Source organism: Electrona antarctica, assembly GCF_951216825.1.
Source record: "Electrona antarctica genome assembly, chromosome: 16".
NCBI lineage: Eukaryota > Metazoa > Chordata > Actinopteri > Myctophiformes > Myctophidae > Electrona > Electrona antarctica.
Genome location: NC_136797.1, coordinates 38266765 through 38288781, shown reverse-complemented (window position 1 = coordinate 38288781; position 22017 = coordinate 38266765). Strand labels below are relative to the sequence as shown.

The 22017-nt window shown below is 41.5% G+C and overlaps 2 protein-coding genes across 2 annotated transcripts; both read left to right on the top strand.

Annotated features, from left to right (window-relative positions):
- Positions 1-2669: 2669 nt before the first annotated feature.
- LOC306939448 (kelch-like protein 23) lies at positions 2670-11971 on the top strand (the record flags this gene model as incomplete). Its single annotated transcript, XM_079524036.1, has 9 exons — positions 2670-2828; positions 4286-4432; positions 4785-4953; positions 5339-5473; positions 6888-7016; positions 7626-7808; positions 8932-9069; positions 9864-10026; positions 11294-11971. 9 exons carry the CDS (start codon positions 2670-2672, stop codon positions 11457-11459), a joined length of 1389 nt encoding a protein of 462 aa, XP_079380162.1. The 3' UTR covers positions 11460-11971.
- A 3169-nt stretch (positions 11972-15140) lies between these two features.
- psmb7 (proteasome 20S subunit beta 7) lies at positions 15141-21227 on the top strand. The gene is made up of 8 exons (XM_079525139.1): positions 15141-15271; positions 16176-16269; positions 17375-17472; positions 17977-18117; positions 18374-18489; positions 18604-18662; positions 18783-18934; positions 20904-21227. Exons 1-8 carry the CDS (start codon positions 15210-15212, stop codon positions 21013-21015), a joined length of 834 nt encoding a protein of 277 aa, XP_079381265.1. The 5' UTR covers positions 15141-15209; the 3' UTR covers positions 21016-21227.
- Positions 21228-22017: the final 790 nt, after the last annotated feature.

Genomic DNA, 22017 nt, shown 5'->3' with positions numbered 1-22017 from the left:
AAAAAAAACTTAAAAAGGAAAAACTTTAAAAGGAAAAACTTAAAAAAAACTTAACTTAAAAAAAAATCTTAAAAAACCCAAAAAAAAGAGAACTTAAAAAGAAATTACGTAATTTATTCTAATTGTTGTTTTTGCAATTTACGAGCTGCGTTCGCTTCCCGCGTTCGCGCGTCTTACTTGTATATAGCCTACAGTTAATATGTGTGTGTGTGTGTGTGACACTTGGTTGTGCAAACAAATCAAACGCAATTTTCATGCTCGGACAGACCCAGACAGCCAGGGACGGACACAGACAGCCAGCCAGCCAGCCAGCCACACACAGCTGTCTATAGGAGTGGTTGCACCACTCAAAAAAACCTGTGTTAATGAATGTGATATTCATTAACACAGACACAGAGGGACCATGCTTGCATAGAGAGACAGAATGACATTTACTTACAAATACACAAAGCCACAGCCACATTAATCACGACAAAAATATCTTAATTTTAAATGTCGTCTATAGTTCAGGAGAGCTCCATAGTAATTTGACTTGCTAATACTGTTAGGGCTATCACGATTACACATTTTAAGTTGACGATAATTCTTCACACAATTAATTGTGAATAACAATTTAATTTTGTCTACCGAGCAATCTTCGTTCCTACTCTCACATTATGTTCATGAAGTGTGGGTCATGACCGAAAGAATAAGGTCGCTAATACAAGCAGCCGAAATTAGTTTTCTTCGACGGGTGGCTGGCTTAAGGTGGCCTTACACTAGCCGATTTTTTTCAATCTGAAATCTGATAGCACCACACACTACAGGATAATCGGAGCGGGGCAGAGCAAATATCAAACATTCTTGATGTTGATCGGGCCGATCCCGATCGCGCTTTGAGCGGCCCCGAGCAGATCGATTGAATCGGGCACCCCCCGAGCGTCAAAAATGCCCGATTATCGGCTAGTGTAAGGCCACCTTTAGAGATAGGGTGAGAAGTTCAGTCACACGAGAGAGACTCAGAGTAGAACCGCTGCTCCTTCGCCTGGAAAGGAGCCAGCTTAGGTGGTTCGGGCATCTGGTTAGGATGCCTCTCGGGCGTCTCCCTAGGGAGGTCCTCGACACATGTCCCACTGGGAGGAGACCCCGGGGCAGACCAAGGCGCAGTTGGAGGAAACGCATTGACTCACTGGCCTTGGAACGTCTCGGAATCCCCCAGGAGGAAGTCACTAATGTTGCTCTGGAGAGGGAAGTCTGGAGCACTCTGGTGGAGCTGTTGCCCCCGTGACCCGACTACGGATAAGCGGTTGAAGATGGATGGATGGAATTTAATTGTGTTTTTGGCATTGGAAATTGGAACATTTAATATGAATAGAAATTACATTTCTGTTTGCGTTTTAGGCTTCGTAATGAAAAAATGCACAGGGCAGATTTTTAATTAGCGGAAATAGCTGATGTACCAGGTTGAACCTTAAGCTTTATAAGCTTGTAGATCTGCTATTTCTGCTTTTTTTTGTATGAACATCTTTCAACATGGAATCGATTATGACGATTGTGACAAAAATAATAATAATTATCTAAAATACTTGCGATTAGACGATTATGAATAATTTTGACAACTCTAATTATTGTCTCATAATGTGATTGTCACACTTTGTCATTTGTCTCCCACGAGTATTGTTTTCAAAGGTAATAATAATGTGTAAATAATCGTTACTATCGGAGCATTCATTCCTTCTCCTCTTACTGTCATATAGGCTGCTCTAGCAGAGGGAGACATGGCTGGAATGATTCCAGCCGATGCCAGTTTACCCTCCTGCCCTATGGATATTTCACTTCAGGAGGACGACACCAGTGTAGCCCTGTTTGTGGAGAACACGCATCCCAACAAGATCTTAGAGGGCCTGAACAACTTACGACTCAAAAATGAGTTTTGTGATGTGATTCTGTGCTGTGGGGGACAGGAGTTCTGCTGTCATCGTAATGTACTGGCCTCCTTTAGCCCTTACTTTGAGGTAAACAACACATCGTCGACTTTCCATGTTGCCCTGGTGTTCTTATAGGGAAATGGCATTCCTCATTGGCTTTCATATGAACCGAGCATAATGTTATTTCAACCAATTAATTGAATTGAAACATGCCTAAACAACAATGAACACTCAAAACCAACCTTCATAACCTGCACAGGCGATGTTCACAGCAGAGTGGATGGAGTCCCAACAGATAAGAGTAGCCATCAATGGAGTAGAACCTCAGATGATTGGCTTGATGGTGAACTATGCCTACACTTCAAAGGTGCTCATCTCCACAGCAAACGTGCAGGTGATGTTTTATTGTCATAAACCGTATTTATTCCAAGGTTATAATAGTTTGGGATTTTTCATTATAGTTTAATTTTAACAAAAGATACCATTTTTTAAAAAAAAATGTTTTAGTTCGTTTTGAAAATACAGAATACAGTTTCAGTCAGTTAGCCATTTTCTTTTTTTATTCTAGTTTTTATTTAGTTAAATTAAGGAAAAAAGCTTTTTTTCTATTTTATTTTTAGTTATTTTGTTATTTTTCGTTAACTATAATAATAACCTTGATTCATTCCCTCCATTTCGGATCTGCATCCGTGCTTTAAAATATATCTGTTATGTTTATTTGTTCTATAGGCCCTGCTAGCGACAGCAAACTTGTTGAATGTCATGGCTGTTCAGGAGGCCTGCTGTCGTTACATGGAGCGTCACATGGATGAGAAGAACTGTGTAGGAATTCACTGCTTCGCTGAGGAACACTCCTGTCAAATGTTGCAGAAACAGAGCATGGATTACATTCTTGGACACTTCAGCGTTGTCTACCAGCAGGTCAGAGCCAGAGTCTTTCTCGATTAGAATAAAAATATAATTGGTTTGGAAATGTCTGCTATAGTGTACCTAGGGTTAGGCCTGTCACATACATAATTATTACACATTACATAATTGCCTCATCGCAATTATTTGAGATAATTGCAATTATTTTTGCATAATCATCAATCATTTCCATTTTGAATTATGTCCATACATTAAAAAAAAAGAAATAGCAGATCTACAGTACAAGGGTTTTTACGATTCTGGTTCCTCAACAGTTCCCTTTAACGATTCCTATAGGAGGTTCAAAATGGACCAAGAGAGTGTACAAATGGAGCTCTGACCACGAGTAAAATATAAGGCGGCAGTGAAGCCTCCTCCCCACTTCGATTCGTCTTTACAGTCGCGCAAATGTATCCTAATCCTAATTGAAATCATCTAAGATAGCTAATCTAATATAGCTTGCTTCTAACAGAAATTGAAATAAAATGAATACTTGAGTACTCCTGTAAACAAAGTCTGATCCATCCATGTATGTCTGTTCCAACATCATTGCCACGTTTTGTTTTGGTGTCCATTTTATTTGTTTTGTTAGAAAAATAATGTATTATGTTATACGTATGCATCATTGTCGTTTCCCTCTCCTGTAATGTCTGTGCTAACCCGGGGTTCTTTTAAAAAAACAAAATAAAAAGTTGGTCACAAAAAAAGAAATTGAAATAAAATAATAAAATGTAAAGCTATTTTAAAATGTGTTTTGATGAACGGAAATGACAAACGGATTACTCAGATATAGGGAGGTGTAGTTCCAGATAATATATAGCATTCAGAGATTGTAGAATAGTTGTCTGGCTACACGAGACTACCTGTGGGGCGGCAGACAGACAGACAGACAGACAGGGGCTCAGGAGGTAAATGGTAAATGGTGCATTTATATAGCGCCTTTATCCAAGGCGCTTTACATAGATTGTGCATTACATTCACCCATTCACACACACATTCATACACTGATTGCGGCGGAAGCCATGCAAGGTACCAACCAGCACATCGGGAGCAATTTGGGGTTCAGTGTCTTGCCCATGGACACTTCGACATGTAGACAAGAGGTGGTGGTAGAAACGGAATCGGAAGGTTCCCGGTTTGATCTCCACCCAGCTGCCCCTGGGTTAGTGCCAAAGTGTCCTTGAGCAAGACACTGAACCCCTAACTGCTCCCGATGAGCAGGTTGGTGCCTTGCCTGGTTTCCTCAGCCGTCAGTTTGTGAATGTTTGTGTAAATGGGTGAATATACTGCACATTTTAAAGTGCTTTTGGCATAAATTTATACCGGTAAATGTGATTACCGTTATATAAATGCACCATTTAACATCTTAGCCGATGCACACTTAAGTTAAGAGGAGAAAAGGTTACTTCAGGAAGTATGGGAAACAGGGTCGTAATCTAACAACTAGTCTACTGTTTTGCTTCCGCCCATAGGAAGAGTTCCCCTCTCTCTCCGTGGACAAACTGACAGAGATTCTCTCCAAGGATGAACTCCGTGTATCCAAAGAGGAGATGGTGTTTGAGGCCGCCATGTTGTGGTTAAACAAGTGTCCTACTACCCGCAGGCAGAGCTTTGAAAAGGTCAGTCACTTCTCTCTCTTCCACCTGGTTTTCTACAGAGACCATGGACAGGGTTCCCACGGCCAGGAAATTCCTGGACGCGAAGCGACACGTTGTGAGCTTGTAGATCTTCTATTTTCACCCGGGCAAATGTTGAATATTTTTTTTTGGGTCTTGAGCAGGAACCGCTGATTTAGATTCCTAAACATATAGAATACAAAAAGTACAGTATTGAATCGTATGTACATGTTTGATTCCTCACGTTGTCTTCAGGCAGATGTAGAGATTTTTGAAAGCAATGTTTAATGTTGTTCAGCCCATATCCAGTTGGACTAGTAGTAAATCATTAGTCTTGTTCTCTTTATTCTTGAAGGTACTAGAGCAGATCCGTCTGCCTCATATCAACCCCTCCTTCCTCCGTGATGTGATTGAGTGTCTGGATGTGGTGAAAGAGTCCCAGGGCTGTCAGAGGATCATCTCTGAAGCCAAGAACCAGCATCTCCTACCCTACAGCCACAGAGCACAGCCACGCAGGGCCACAGGTAGCCTGCCACGCATGCACGGCGCACGCACGCACGCATGCAAGATGCAACTCATAGTGGAACAAACGCATCAAGTTTCTATGTGGGATTTCCAGTGACGACACACATTCTCAAATATATTAACATGGCTGACAATAAAGATAACACATTTTTTAATTCCTGGTGTGACAGGATTTGCAAGAGTTCAGTTCAGTTTGATTTTACAGTTCAAGCTTAGATTTAGGTGCCAATTGACTGAATTGATTGAAAAAAATGTAGACAATTGTCTACAGTAAGTGTAGACAATTGTTTTGTACAGTTATTTTCTCTTTGAACTACTATTAAATCCATCCTCGTTCTCTGCCCCCCCCCCCCCCCCCCCCCACCCCTTTTCTCCTGCTGTTAGTGATAGTGATGGTGGCGGGACGGGATGACAAGGGGATCATTTGCAGCGCTGAGAGCTTTGATCCCTTGTCCAGTCAATTTGAGACTCTGGCGAGTCTGCCCTTCGCTATACACAGGCATGGTCTGGTCGTGTCAGGTGAGTGGTACCATCGCATCACAGTCACCTGGGGCAGAGACCAATCAATTTAGGACCTACTGTATAATCCCACTCTGGTTTTTGGAGAGGCGGCGGTAGTGGCACAGAAGGTGCAGTGGCCGTCTAGGAACCGAAAGGTTCCCAGTTCGATCTCAGACTCTTACTGGCTTTGTACTTTTTCCACCACTGGGCATTATCTGAAACAGGTGGGTTAGGGTTACTCTAAACCAAGCCTGGCCCAGCCAGCGTGATTTCTGGTATAGAGGAGCAGGTGCCGCTGGAATCACTGTGTTGGATCCCATTGGTTCACCAATCTGAGCTTTTTCTTGTGAAAACAAAACCCCTGTGGTCTCCGAGGCTACCCTAACCCTAATCCAATTTGTGAGAGGGGTCTATTTCTAAAAAAAAAAAAAAAAACGAAATTGGAATTGCATGTTGATGAGACTATAGACGGCACCACCAAAAGCACTTTCACATCTGTCCATATTGGGCACCACAAATAATTACACTGTCGTTTAAATGATACGGAAATCTCTGTATCTGCCTGTGTGTGAAGAGGGCAAACTGACTGACTGTTAAAAGTGGGACTGGTTAAGTAATCAATTGTCAGGTGTGGGGTTGCCATGGCACTCAATTGGCAGAGGCTGGAAATTGCACAGGTGAGGGGACTTGGCCTCATTAGGCCCACTGGCAGAGCCTGACCAGAGCCTGACCAGAGCCTTTTGTGGTGGTTCTGGAGAACCACCACAAGTATCGAGTCCAAAGTATTGAGTCCGACGACTCGATACCGGGCACTGCACTCCCTGTGGGGGTGTGGAACGCGTGTGTCGAATTTGAAGTCGGTGGGTCAAACAGTTCTCGAGTTGAGTGCATTACAACCGTACACACACACACACAGACAGACAGACAGACAGACAGACAGACAGAGACGTGGCACATTTATAGTAGGATTTCTCCCACAGCTTCCTTGGGTCCTGAATCTCCTGATGGCTGCATGCCGCAACCTACTCTGCCTTGGCTAGTCAACCCAGCCTGGTGGAGACGTGCTTCTCAGAATGCCCCTTTTGTATTTGCTACTGTTGCTTGTATATCTCTCTCCATCTGCTTTCCCGCTGACATGCTTTAGGCAGATGGCTGCCCAGTGCTGCCTGGTTCTGGACAAGATCAGATCTCTGTCATGTGTATTGAGACAAATTGTGTCTGAAACTACATTCAAATTGAATTGAACCAAATTGATAGCTCAGAGGGTGTTGCCAACTACAGCTGATGGCGAAATTGGTATATAGCCCACCCGGCAGCTTATGGCCCAACACCTATTTTTGTGAATGAGTTGAGTGTTGAGTTCTGAACACATTCTATTTCTTATAATAATCGTGAAATAACTTGTTTAAATTTCCTTCTACTCCCACCGCAGGCTTTACTCTGTATTTGGCTGGAGGAGAATTCTCTGATGGCTCAACCAGTAAAGACATGTGGCGCTATGACCCTTCCCATGACTCATGGTTGAAGATGGCTTCCATGAATGCAGCACGCTATGATTTCGGTATGACTGTCAAAACTATGGCATTAAATTAAAACATTAACTTTATGTCACAGGGATTTACCCCCAATCCAGCCCGGATTATGGCCACGGTAATGAATTCCAATGGTCAGGTTCTAGTGTTGATTTCATCGACTACCTTTTTACACTGAGGAAAACTGAATAAAAACGAAATAAAAACTAATCTACAGTATGATGACTAAAACGCCAGTGACCGAGAACTCTGGAGGTCCCTTGTCGACGGCCTATGCCCTGGTAAGGGTGTCGGGCATAAATAAGTAAAGTATGATGACTAAAACTATGACTAAATATATTGACAATTTAGATTAGATAAAAACTAGACTGTTATGGAGGGACTAGTGGAGAAGAGATCCTGTAGAACTAAGACAAGTCATTTTATGCTTGGTTGCATGCTGACATTAGCCTATCTACAAGCTCACTACGCGTTGCACTGTGAGTTTGTAGATCTGCTATTTTCAGCATGCAACCAAGGTTTTACTCAAGTACATTTTGAATTCCGGACTTTTATTGTAACAGAGTACTTCTGTATTGCACTATTGATACTTTTACTTAAGTAACAAAATGGAGTTCTTTTTCCACCACTGCCCACAGGTCTGGTGATGTTGGACGGTTATGTGTTTGCGGTGGGCGGCTGGAACGAGGAGACGTGCGTGAACTCTGTGGAACGGTACGACCCCGACGCCGATGCCTGGCTCCTCATGGAGTCCGTGGGCATGCCGGAGGAGTTCTGCGTTCACGCCGTGGTCGCACTCGACGGAGTGATCTACGTTATCGGTGTGGAACCTTTCACATCTTTAATTTGACAATGAAATGAAAACTCTACACAAACCATACATAGACTCCGAATAAAACCAAAACCCAGTATACATCAAAAGTAGGATGTGCTACCCCAAAAAGTTAGCACATCCAAAATTTCAAATAAATAAAAAACCCAAATACAGAAGTCTGCAAGCTCCTTAAATGTATTAATAGAGGCTATTGCCTGGAAGTTACGCAGGAACGCCAACTTTCTGGCCTTGACAGCACATACATCCAAACAGAATTTATGATTTCATTAAAGGACCACTTCACCACTTTTCAACCTATCTTCATATAATAGGTCCTCACTAATAATCATGATAAAATGGCACGATTTGTTTCTACTCAGTCTGTGTCTCATAGGAGGGCTGTGGGCAGTTCAGAAACCTGTCCACTAGTGACATCATCATTAGGCAGATTTTCTTTTAAACAAGATTTTTTTTTTACAAAAATGTTTAGATTTTCATTATCGTTAGAACGATGGCTTCCCTTTTCGCATTGCAACTTTTCAGGACTAGAAAGCCTGCAGTTTCTATTAGCTTGTATTCCCCATCGATGATGTCACTGGTGGACGGGTTTCTTTACTGCCAACAGCCCTCCTATGAGACACAGACTGAGTAGGAAAATATTGCGCCATTTTTTCATGATTATTAGTGAGGACCTATTATATGAAGATATGTTGAAAAGTGGTGAAGTGGTCCTTTAAACAATGTTATCTGCAAAGTTGTGTCAAACTGTCAGAGTTTGGAAGCGCTTGTTTTCAATAGCACAACATCCTGCTGCCTCCTGCATTATGTGACCTTTATAAACAAGGGGTACGCTGGACCGCTGAGTGACTTCCAACGAGCGCTTCCACACTCCAACGCTCCATGCTGCTCAATGCTTTTCCACTCAGTCTAGATGAGGGGGCGTGTCCCAGTGATAAAGTGATACTCTTTATAGCACCCTAATATTTATTTAGCTAATATTTCTGATGGGCGAAACGCAGAGGACAAATGCCACCAAAAGGAGTGGCGACTAAATAATTATTGATGAATGATCGTGGCTTATTCATGTTGACAATGAATTGTCTTTTTTTCCATGTGTCTTCCTGTTACAGAGGACGGCTCTATCACGCAGCCGACCCACATGTACAAGTACAACCCCAACACGTGCGTATGGACGCAAGTCGCACCCATGCACTTCTCGCGCTCTGGTTCGGCTTCGTGCACTCTCAAAGGAAAGATCTACGTAATAGGTATACCTGTTCCCAATAGGCCAATGGCTCTAATTCCTTAATTACAATTAAAAACAGGAAAGCATCTGTGCTATTTTTTACTTTGGCACTTCATGCCTCACTATGAGCTTGTAGATCTGCTATTTGTTTTTGGAAAAGTCTTGGAAATTTGTGCAAATCTTTGAATACAAAGCAAACATTTTAAGTAAAATCTTTGCTTCTGGGGGTTCCTGGAAGTAAATATTTTGAGATGGAGGTCCACGGCCAAATACATATAAATGTGGGGGTCTTTGCCATGAAAACGTTTAGAGCACCGCTGATATAGCATTAATAACAACGTACGTTTTTCAGAAAACCTATAATCAGCCTCAGATCTTGATGGGTTAATAACAGACACTTCAACGTCACTTTAGTTTAAGAAAGAGGGGTGATCTGAGCATTACAAAAAAAGTTAAAAAGGAGGAGAGGGCGGATGTAAAATCAGGGTACTTTATTATGTATACAGTACATGCATGCCCTGATGAAGACTCTAAGGAGTCGAAACATGTTGGCGTTTTAACTTTAATAAAGTACCCGGATTTTCCATCCGCCCCATCCTTTTTTTTAAATATTTTTGTAGCGCTCGGATCACCCCTCTTCTTTCTTGTTCTATAGTCCCGTTGATCCTTGAAGCACCAACCGTACCGTTTTAACTTTTGTACCTCCACTGAACACCTGGATGATCAATCTTTTCCGCATCACTTTAGTTCCGTTTTTAGCCACATAATAGACTCACTATTCTGTCCATTCCTTTTTCTTCTTTTTTTTGTCTAAAGGTGGTAAGGATTCGGCGTTCTTCATGAACCAGGTGGAGTGCTACAGCCCCACGACCAACCAGTGGACCAAGTGTTCCCCTATGAAGAAGCAACGGTGCCATCCTGGCATCGCTGTGGTGGACGGAAAGATCTACGTGCTAGGAGGGCTGGAGGGAAAAGGCAGGTGAGACGCTGCTGCTTCTTTTATTTTGGGGGGTCCCCAAAATATTTTAAATTTTTCAAAAATAGCAGACCTACAAGTTCATAGCGTGCCACTCGGTGGCGCGCTATGAGCTTGTAGATCTGCTATTTTTCAATAGCTAAATTATAACAATGCTTAAAACATCAAAAGGGGTTCCCGCCCAAAATGGTTTAAGGTTATTGTAGCAGTCAATTTATATTGGGGGTCGGGAGGGGGCGGGGCGGGGGTCCCGAGACATTGCCAAAGCATTTCCGGGGGTCCCCGGCCAAAAACGTTGAGAACCCCTGGTGTATATCATTAGAGTTGGTAACCTAGCAGCCCTCATACAGAACATAATTAGCTACTTACATAGCAAGAAAATGTAAGCCATAATGATACAACTATATGGTGAAACGGTGCAAGTAGTCTAAATGCAGTCGATCTGTCACTCATAACTATACTATTAAATGGTCATGGCACACGCAATAGCCAGGAAATCAGACAAATCTGCCAGAGCTAGACTCGCCAGGTCAGGCTAATGGTGCAATGCACACCTGCACATACATGTTTCGTCTAGATCTCAAATATGTCTTGTGAATTCTTAGTTTTGCAGTAGCACAAATCGATCAGACAGCAACCACTGATGTTTGCAGACTTAAACTGTAAACCCATTTAGATTTGTGCCGCATTTGTGCCGCATTTTCACGATTTTTCTAAAATGAGCTTGTAGATCTGCTATTTTTCAATAGCTAAAGTATTACATAATGCTTAAAACACCAACAGGGGTTCCCGCCCAAAATGGGTTAATTGGGATATTTGTCTCGAGACAGGCAGACCATATTACATTTGCAAAATAGACATTCTAAAATCACCCTTTGCGAATATATTAGTGAATTGGTCCCATTGCTCAAGCTTAGTTCACACCAGACATTTCCGTCATGGCTGTTGGTCTCCCCCAAGGGGGCAGGCAGACTTTCCAACGTTGAAGCTCTGGGTCCTAGTGGTAGGAGGAGGGACTACAGGCGGACCCGTGGATTCATGACCGGGAAACCCCGTGCAGCTGGGCTTTAACGTTGAGCGCTCGGTTGCCCTACGTCACTCAGGACCTCAAAGTTGAGGTCCTGGGAGGGACTTCCGGCAGTCTTCCGGGTGCTTCAAAACGCCACTGAGCAACTTCCACTGACATGAATAGCTGGGGGGGCGGAGCTTCGCGCCAGTTCAGTCTCTATTATATATATACTCTATGGTCTCCCCCCGTCCCTTCACACAGGTTTCTCCACACCATCGAGCGGTACTGTGAGGACAGGGACACGTGGGAGATTGTGGCGGAGATGCCCGCCGGTCGCAGTTGTTTCAGCTGTGCGTCCCTCAGGTTGAGGAAGGATGGACACGCAATCAACGAAACTGCCACAGCTGATAATGTACCTGTGAACTGAGGGGAATATGACAGAAACATCTTCTATGTTGCTGAGAGACATTAAAGACTGGGGCACGGTGGTGCAGTCGATAGCGATGTCGCCTCACAGCTAGAGGGTCCTGGGTTCAATTCCTGCTGGGGACGCTGTGGTCGTGTTCTCTCCTCCGCGTGCCCATACCAAAGGTGGGGTCTGCGAAAGGGCCTTTTTGTGTGGAGTTTGCATGTTCTCCCCATGTCCCTTAGGGTAGGTACACTCACCAAAAAACATGCAGTAATCCTGGTCTCTATACTGCCTCCACCTGGCCAGCCAGCCTGATGGAGGGGAAAGGAACTGGTTGGAATAACGTGTTTCTTCCATGTGCTATGTCCAACTGTGCTACGTCACCCCTGCCAGGTGAAAAGAAGCAGCTTGGACTCCTCATGCATAGAAGGAAGCATGAGGTCAGTCCCTTGCTCTCTCCAGGTTAGAGCTCCCAGGATTACATTAGACCATTGGTTCTCAACCTTTTTTCACCAAGTACCACCTCAGAAAATCTCACACACACACATACACACACACTCACACACACGCACACATTAACGATTTAGAAAAATGCGCGAGAGGGCACTATGAGAAGTTTCACTTTAACTGGCTTCACGATGCGAAATGCAGTTGGCTTAAATTTATTGGTTACAGCTCTTATTGAATCAAGTAATCAACTATTTTCATTAGGCTACGCAGCACGGTACGTGTTGTAAGATGCGCTGTTTGAAATGTTTCATTCACTGTACCACAGTGGCACAGCCACACTGTCTGTAGGCTTTTGATGAATTGAACATGGTGGACCCTATTGTAAACAAGTGTAATGCTTAATTGGGTCGTCCACTCACAGTTAACAGCCTTTGTATTGAGTTTGTGCTTGAAATGTACTGTAATTCTGCAAACTGTTAATAAATATTTCAATCAATCAAAATCAATACTCTTCTGCGTCGTATTAACGGGTGTTTTTTTCCCCATTTGAACGGCACTAATTTGTAACAGGGGTCTCCATGTCTCTTCAGCTCTTTATTAACTCTCCTGTAGCTGAAAACGTAAAAACGAGAATGAGGTTGGTTTGCCATGGGCGAGAGGACGAGATTTAGTTTTTCCAGTGTTAACCACTAGAGTGTGCTTAACACCACCATGTGAATGGTCCTCACACACACTACTGGACACGCACCAGCAGTGGGGAAGAGAATGGCGCTGCCATAGTCTTACATTGTGCCTGCAGTGGCTCTCCAAAGAAAATGTGAAAACGCTGGCACTTAACAATGAGTTAAATCATTAATACAGTTTATTTCACTGGCTAGAAGTTCAGCTAATGGGAGAATGCATTTAAGAAAGACTTAATGTTCAGATCATAGGTTTAATTCTCTTAATTTGATTAATTTCCAGGCCTGGGAAATTGTTTCAAAAATATTTCCAGTAATATTCCCCACCTACAGTATCAGACAGTTGTACAGATCTTCTCTTATACCCCCATAAGAGAAGATCTGTACAACTGTCTGATACTGTAGGCACAAAATCCTTTCAAATTGGGGTTTACAGCCTAACAGGAGAATAAGAGTAAGTACTTGTCATTGCGTGATTGGGCCAGCAGAGGGCTCTATTACCATCTATAATGATTTGTTGATCAACTACATCTCTTATCTAACACTGTAGATTGTAAATGTGTAAAATGGATCATGCTATTTCTAGTGATTATAATGTTCTTTAACATTTGATTATATTGTTGCTATCAGGCATAAACCTTGTATCTTTTTTATTTTTTTGTAATTCAAATGTTTATTTATTTTTTAAAGTAGTACAGAATATAAGTTTGGTACCCTACACCAGAAAGGGTACACTGACTATGCGAAACTCCCAAATCATATAACTGTATATTTCAATTTTTTAATGATTTTATTTGTATATATTTTATTTGGATGAATGAATGCCCTACCTAAAAGTGTCACAATAGAAGTAGTGACAAAAATAGCAAATCTACAAGTCACGTTGTGAGCTTGTAGATCAGCTATTTTTTTCTGCTATTTAGTGTTCTGTTTTTTTTATATATAATTACAAAGGTTACCTTTTTAGATGAAATAGCAGTAGATACCAAGGGTACCTTTCCACCCGGCAGAAACAATGTATTCTATCACATCCGTTGCGTAGCTCTCACTGATCTGTCTGTGTTTTTCTGACATGATCCATACTGACTGCGTGCGTGCGTGCGTGCGTGCGTGCGTGCGTGCAAGCGCACATATATGTTGGTTTGTGGTGGACATTTTTTGTCAAAGTTCCATTTTTGCCACTGCCACTGGTCTGTAACTCTTAAGCTTGGACAGTCTTAGTGTGAGATTGACCACACTTGTTCAACGGGTTCTTTTTCCCTGCTTAATATTGAACCAGTTAAATGAAAAACACCAAGGTTCCAAGAACCTAGAACGGAAACAGTTCTAGAACTAAACTTTAAAGTTATTTTGTTGGGAACGGGGCCTCAGAGTTGTGGGCGTAGTAGTGGACTAGTGGACTCACAATGTGCCATAGTGAATCAGTGTCATACATATTCTGAAGAAAATAGACTTGACATTCAGTAATTGGGTCTTATGGTCAAAATAGGAATATTATAATGATGTGGGAAAAGTGACAACCCTTTGCCACAGACATATTGATGACCCCTGTGTGTGTGTCTTGTCTTTACTCTGCATGTTTTTAACCAAACATCATTTTTGTTAGCACTTTCTTTTTTATTTCACCACTATTATTATATTATTAAAGAATAATATTGTTGTATCTTACAATTTCAATTGTAACATTTTCAATGTTCATTGTATCAATTATTTTTTCTTTCTTTTAAAGAAAATTGGATAGAAATACATTATTCAAGAATAAATGTAATGTAATAAATGTCTAAAGATCAATACTGCTGACTCAGTAGTTGGGAAACAAAAAATACATCTATTTTTATATAAGCCAGCCCGAATGAATGTAACAGAAATATGTTTGCCTTTTGTATAGACACTTATTTTATTGCTTCCTTGTAACATTCATCATCTAGCGTCATAGTAGGCCTATGCATTTTATAGAGCAGCGTTTCTCAACCTTTTGGGGCATTGCCCCATCCAAATTATATTATATAGACAGTGTTGCCAGGTTTTGCGAGATAAACAAGCACCCGGGTATATGAAAACATAGCCTGACATGGCCACTGTGTAAATGCCATGGTGTGTATACTGTATATAATATTATATAGCGCTTTTATCCAAAGCGCTTCACATAGATTGTGCATTAGCATTACATTCACCCATTCATACACTGATGGTGGAGGAAACCATGCAAGGCACCAACCTGCACATTAGATCTACAAGCTCACAATCTGTCACATGAGCTTGTATATCTGCTATTTTAAAACAAAAACAAAAAGCTTGAACACAAATCATGTATGAGTGTCTAGCATAAAATGTTTTCAGATGGGGAGGGGGGGGGGCACAGAACAATATGTAGGCCTACCGGTATGATTTTGGGGGTCATTGTCTCGAAAATGAAACCCTGGTTTAAAACAAGGTAACAAGCCCATAAAACTGCAACCCACAACTACCAAATATTTACAAGCAACTTTACAGAAAAACAAGACCAAAGTCGCTTATAATAAGCGGACATGGCAATCCATGTATATACCGCGAATCATAGACATACCGCCAATAATGTGGTGCTTTTTGACCCTCATCCCTTTCCGTGATGTCAGTTTACGGCACGCAGTGAAACAAAATGGCGACCGTGAGTATGTGCCAGCCGCAAGTCGGAGGTTTTAACTTCGAAAACTGCAAGAGGTGAGTCTTTCTGGAGTCAACAAACACACTCATATCACAGTTAGGACCTTCATAAACGCTAACAAATGTTACGGCTGGTCGAGTCCACTCGAGAAGTTGATGTTTTGGTGCTGTAACAAACAATGGCACGCCAGCCTCGACTGACTGAATGACTCAGTCCTTTTGTAGCCGGAGCAGCTAATGTTCATATTTATATTACTTGTTTACATAAGCAGTTGTATTTTAAGGTAGGGTAAGCGATTTCCTTTGGTTAAAATAAGTGTTAAAGGCTCTATTGTGCTAGTACTCATTGCTATAGTGTTTTGTAACAGGAGGAGTCTCATGTCTTTCCAGGCTTGACATGCAAAATGCATCTTCTAGTCTGGTCAGGTTCAGGAATCGGGATAACCATTTTATCCAATCAGGATAGAGAACGCAGTCAGGATATATTAAACAAGTGGAATTGTAAGTGACGCAAATAAATGAACAGACACAATTGGAACTGGAACACAAAAAATTCAGCTGATTAATGCTACTCTCTCCTGATTGGCTGAAATGTTGTCACCTACCTGGTGACAAGGTAGATAGAGAAACAGTGAGACCCCTGTTATTCAACAAACGCCCTATAGTAAAGAAAGATTACTGTAATACAAAATATAGTGATTTTAACAAGACTTTTTGTTTTAACCAAAAAATATCACTTACACTACCTTTAACATTATACTTATTAGTCAGAAATATCACTCTAAAAGGTTATCACCGAAAAAGGTCCTTGCGACCTTGTTTCCATTCGGGTCCTAGATTGAATTTATAATCAATGACATGAAAAATAACAACAAAACTCAAGATTAAATGTGAATAAAATACTTAATTTTATCAGCCCTAAAGTTGAACTACGCTCACAGCAGTGCCTTTCTATTTTCAGAAATGCAGTTTTGGAAGCGGATGTCACCAAGTTGGGGTGCAGCTTGCCTGCTGCTCGCAAAACGGGCACCACTATCGTTGGAATAGTTTTCAAGGTAAAGTGTATATAATAACCAAGCAAGCACTGATCATTCCTTTTCCCAATCACCTGCTCAGTGATGCTTATTAGTCCCTTTTGGGACTCTGTTTACCCTTTTTGTATTGGGAAGGTGGTATCCAGGGTCCCTTGAAAGTCAATCGAATCCACTCCACTCTCCCTGGTATGCACTGATGCCACTCTCTGGTCTCGGACGAATATAATATCTTTGCAAAATCTCAGCAACACTTAAGCGATGTTATTTTTTTTCATGAACAGAAAGTGCTACCAGTGTGTAGAGTGGGTTTACTTTCAAGGGACCCTGGATACCGCCTTCCCAAAATACAAAATGGGTAAACAGGGTCCCGAAAGGGTCCATGATGCTTATTAGAAACTCGACGAAAGCTCCTTGTTCCTGACATTACTGTCGTGCCAAATAATGACCATAAAGCACGGCCTCTCTTGTCTCGGGATTCAGCCTTTCACAATTATTAGAAAATCGCCTATCGCTATTATTTGAGAAAATCACAATTATTTTTGCATAATCATTCCATGTTAAAGAGAAGAAATAGTGGAAATTGCAGATCTACAAGCTTGCAACATTTCGTGAGGCAGATCAGCTTATTTCCACTATTTTCCCATGCAATTTAATTTGTTTTCAAAGCTTAAAACCACACACATAAATCAGACCGTAGTCAATTATTAGTAGGCAATTATTTTTGCATAATCGACAATTGTTTCCATGTTGACAAATAATACTGTATCTCTTTTATTTATCTATTTTTTGTATAGCGCTTTTCTGAGTACCCAAAAACACTTTACATGGGGGGCAAGAGGAAGCAACAAAAATAAAATCAATAGTTGTCTGATAGTTTTAGGGAGTGCATTTGTCTATACATTATTATTATATTCTATTATTATACATTATATTATTTGTCATATCTGCCCTGTGCAATTTGATTATGAAGGGCAAAAGGCAACCAGAAATATAAATTGTAACGTTTACAATGTCCAATGCAAAAAACACAGTTAATCGTCAACTTACATAATCGTGGCAGCGCTAACAGACAGCCCTGCTCTGTGCATTTCTCTAACCACGGTCTTTGTCCTTTTCCCTCCGGCAGGATGGCATCGTGCTCGGTGCAGACACCCGGGCCACAGAGGGCATGATTGTGGCAGACAAGAACTGCTCCAAGATCCACTACATCTCCCCAAACATTTAGTAAGTGCCGTTAAGTCTAGTGCAGTGGTTATCAAACATGTTTTGGCTCAGATCACCCATGTAAATTACCTTTTCATCCACAGCACCCCTGAATTACATTGTTATTTTGTAGCACCTTTTGTTACATTAACGGTACCTAAATATGTTAATCATTACCCCAACGATACAGTGTGTCACAAGCAAAACTGTGTTTTATAGTCTGAAAATGAACGCACCAAGTACAGTTTAACTCTGGTTAAACGGTAACTGCTGCTTTGGTGTGAATGACACCAAAGCAGTGCTGACAGAAGATAATGTGACGGTAATATCCAAGCGATATATACACATTGTACCTGTAACTAATTTTTGACAATGCTGCAAAAAGACCCCAACTCCTTTTTCTTTTCTTTTCTTTTTTTTTTTACACCCAGTATTATTAACACAAAGTCCCATCAACATTTTGCATCTTGTTGTTGTATAAGTTAAATAAAATTCAGAATTTCCACCTTTTACCTCTGTGTGTAGTTGCTGCGGAGCGGGGACGGCTGCAGACACAGAGATGACGACAAATATCATCTCCTCCAACCTGGAGCTGCATGCTCTGTCCACAGGCCGTCTTCCCCGTGTGGCCACCGCCTGCCGCATGCTCAAACAGATGTTGTTCAGGTGAGTCTGCTGCGCGGTGTGGTCACCGCCTGCCGCATGCTCAAACAGATGCTCTTCAGGTAGCGAAGCATAGTGGAAGTGCTTGTGTCACAGAAGGGGACGTTCGGTAGGCCAATCCGTGGAACGTTTGTTTTCTCATACCACGTTTCCAGCTTGCAGATCTACTACTTCTGGATTCTTTTGTGTGATCAAGTGGGCTGTTAAAACGCAAAGAAATATGGAGATGAGACTTTTCTGCCCAACTCTGCGTGTGTAGGTACCAGGGATACATCGGAGCAGCCCTGGTCCTGGGCGGAGTGGACTGTAACGGACCACACCTGTACAGCATCTACCCCCACGGATCCACTGACAAGCTACCCTATGTCACCATGGGTCAGTCCACACACAAAATGGGAAATAATAATAATTATAAAAATCATACTTGTGTGACTATATTTATTCCAAACCCTGTACTGTGTGTCTCAAAAACTCTTTGTGTGTTCTCAGGGTCTGGCTCCCTGGCTGCGATGGCAGTGTTTGAAGATCGATACAAGGCCGACATGGAGGTGAGTTCAGAAGTGCAGTACGCTGGTACAGTGGTTCCCAATTGTTTTTATTTTTTATTTATATGCACTTGATTAATGTCCACCTCCGGTCCTCAATGCCTCCTTGTCTCCCTCGCTTAGGAGGAGGACGCCAAGCGGCTGGTGCGCGACGCCATCGCGGCGGGCATCTTCAACGACCTGGGCTCAGGCAGCAACATCGACCTCTGCGTCATCACCAAGGGCAACGTCGACTATTTGAGACCGCACGACATGGCCAACCAGAAGGGAGTCAGGTAAACGGCTTGGAGTGCTGCTGTTAACTGAACAAATCCATTATTATAAAAAATATATATCGGCCAATCTGCAATTATCCATAGGGGGCGTATTGGTGGATAAATCCCCTCATTTCTTACACATGATCACAGTGGTGACGTGACATTGTAATTGGCTGGCAAAATTAGTGGGAGGGGCCTATATTAGCGATCGAGGCAACCACACTCAATGCAATTCTGGAAAGATTGCATATTTCTAGTTTATCCCTATTTTTTGCATACGCTTGCAAAATGGTAAAATAATTATGGAAAATAGTTGATCTACAAGCTCAAAACATGAACTTGTGTATATATGCAATTTTCATTGTTTTTGCATGACATCTTGTGCTGAAGTATGAGCTGGTTAATGCATTTCTTGCACGATTTAACTACTTAAACTACTGCATTCCATATTAAGCTATCACTTCATTAAAAATACAGCCAATTGTGGAAAAACATAACAGTATAACATAACAGTTATAACATTAATGTGCAGTTAGTTGTGAGTTGCTACATCATCTTTGTTGTATTTTCAGGTTCGGGTTCCATAACCCTCAACAAGCTTTTCCCAAATCACTTTGAATAATGTCCGCCTTCTTCATATTGCCACTGTTGGGTGGAAATCCAAGTCCAAAACCTTTTTTCTTTGGTTTAATATTTATAAAAATCAGACTTTCTTAATCACTTCAAGTTCCAACCTGGTGTCCCTTTTTTGGTCATGTAACTATTATAGGTGAACGTGTTTAGAAATGGCAGATCTCGGAGGGCTATTTTCACACTTTAACACTGTCATGCACCCAAGTATAAATTAATGGAGCATTAATGTATGAAAACAGATCAATTATGGAGATACAGGGTGTCTACCCAACAGTGACCATTTGCATGATCTAATGTTGGAATGACTTTTTGTGCCAAATTGATTGCATTCTAATCACGTGTGGCCTTTATATCTCGTGACTTGTTTCCATTTCAAGAATAAATGAGCTTCAAGTCTTGCAACAGTGAGTAACGTCGTAAAGTCGAGTGCCTTTTCTGATGTGCAGAGTTTAGCTCGCTAGCATCGTTTGACTACTAACCTAATCTAACCTCCAAAATGTGTGGTTTGCTTTAACAATGTGTGGTTTTCATAGGTCAGTTGAGATTTGTGATTTGCAATGAGATGGGGATCATGATTTCAAAACATTGTAAAACAAATCAAATACAGATTTTTATCCTGTTCATTAACTACTTAAATTGTCTTCGGTCCTTGTGTCTTTTACGGCTAAAGTATATTTCAGGAAACTGCTGGCATGATTTGCAATATTTTCATTGCAAATCTTATTGCCCAATTTCTACTTTGTTGTGCGCTGTCACACGCTGAAAATAGAAGCACCAACGTCTGACGTAATTTACATATCCTACCTGGATTGCACCCCCCCCCCATTCTGAATTCCCATAGACTCTTCTTGTATCGTGTCAAATGATCTTGGATACGAAGAATCACCTTGACTGTGAGAAATCGCTAATGTTACTGCCGCCGAAATAGTTAGATTTTCGCTATATATATATATATATATATATTATATATATATATATCTCGGATAGGGGTCGACTCACTATCATGAAAGACACAGAGCCAATCTCCCGACAATATCTCAGACTGCTTGTTTATTTTTGGACCACAATGCTTATATGAGACGTTTTTAAGAAACCCAATGTTCTCCATAGAGAAAGTATTTACCCGGGAACCAGTCGATGAGCGCGTCATGTCAGGACTTCTGTGCTTTATAGCTCACAACGCATCACGGTGCGTTGTGAGCTTGTAGATATGCCTTCTGGTTACGTCTCCATTGGCATTCTGTGTGGCAAAATAAAGTGTTTTTGTTGTTGACTGCTGTTGGTCAAGATTTCTGTTGCATCAGAACTTGACATAAGCCATAATATGCGTTTTTATAATTTATCTTCTATCCAGAACCGGGGACTACAAATACAAGAGGGGAACCACCGGTGTGTTGAAGAAGGATGTGATCAAGTTGGACCTGGAGGTGGTCGAGGAGAACGTACAGACCATGGACACTTCCTGAACCATCCGCCGAGTTTGGTTCCTCTCCTGAAAAATTCCTCCAGTCTTTTGTTTTCAGAAATGGTTTTGCAGTACAAGTTAGAGTTGTTGTTGCAACAGTTTGTTGCATCCGTTCCACTTTTGCTTTGTCCTGTGATATTTCTAAGCCTCAGTTTTTGTTGTCTGTAGAAATGGTTTTCAATAAAAGGTAATACAATTTGGTGTCATTAAGAATTTTCAGTGTGCGATATTTGTGGCGATGATGGTGTTCGATGTTTGTTAATCCATTGAGACCTGGAACGCATCCATGTCACGTTAGCGTTTAACCACATTAACCATTAACCCATTTTGGGGCGGGAACCCCTTTTGGTGTTTTAAACATTGTTATAATTTAGCTATTGAAAAATAGCAGATCTACAAGCTCATAGCGCGCCACCGAGTGGCGCGCTATGAACTTGTAGGTCTGCTATTTTTGAAAAATCGTTAAAATGTGCCTCAAATCTTTCCGAAAATTGTCATGATTTAGAAAACCTTTTTTTTTTTTTTAATTTCGACGTCAGGCCTGAATGGGTTGATCAGAATGGGGTGAACTGATGTCAATGTATTATAGAGGGTATGCACATGCATAAAGTCAGTGGCAAATCGAGTGGCAAAGTGAGTTTAATGTCATTAAACATGTAATGCAATCAAATAGGACTTTTCTGTTTGGATGTAAGGACATGCAGGAAGTGGTTTTTTGCCTTCAGTAGGTGTTCCTGCTTAACTACCTGGCATGATGATGTCACACGCATACCCTCTATTGTTTTGTTGGGTGGGAGGGGGGTAGCGAGACGAAAATCAATAAATGCATTAGAAACTGCTAGCAGTTATATAAGTAGGTCCCGCTGCTATTCAGAGAGTCAAATCTGAACACCTTGGAAGTTAACAATGCAACTAATCTACTTGACGTGATTTTGTTATTTGTCCAAAGGCAAAGCTCTATATTGTGATGGTAGGGTCACAAATTTCATACAGCCAGGATATA

Coding starts and splice junctions, on each gene's coding strand:
- psmb7 (XM_079525139.1), top strand. CDS start 15,210: ATGGCGACCGTGAGTATGTGCCAGCCGCAAGTCGGAGGTTTTAACTTC. Junction 18,490..18,603: donor GCTACCCTATGTCACCATGG/GTCAGTCCACAC, acceptor GTGTGTTCTCAG/GGTCTGGCTCCCTGGCTGCG. Junction 18,663..18,782: donor GATACAAGGCCGACATGGAG/GTGAGTTCAGAA, acceptor TCCCTCGCTTAG/GAGGAGGACGCCAAGCGGCT.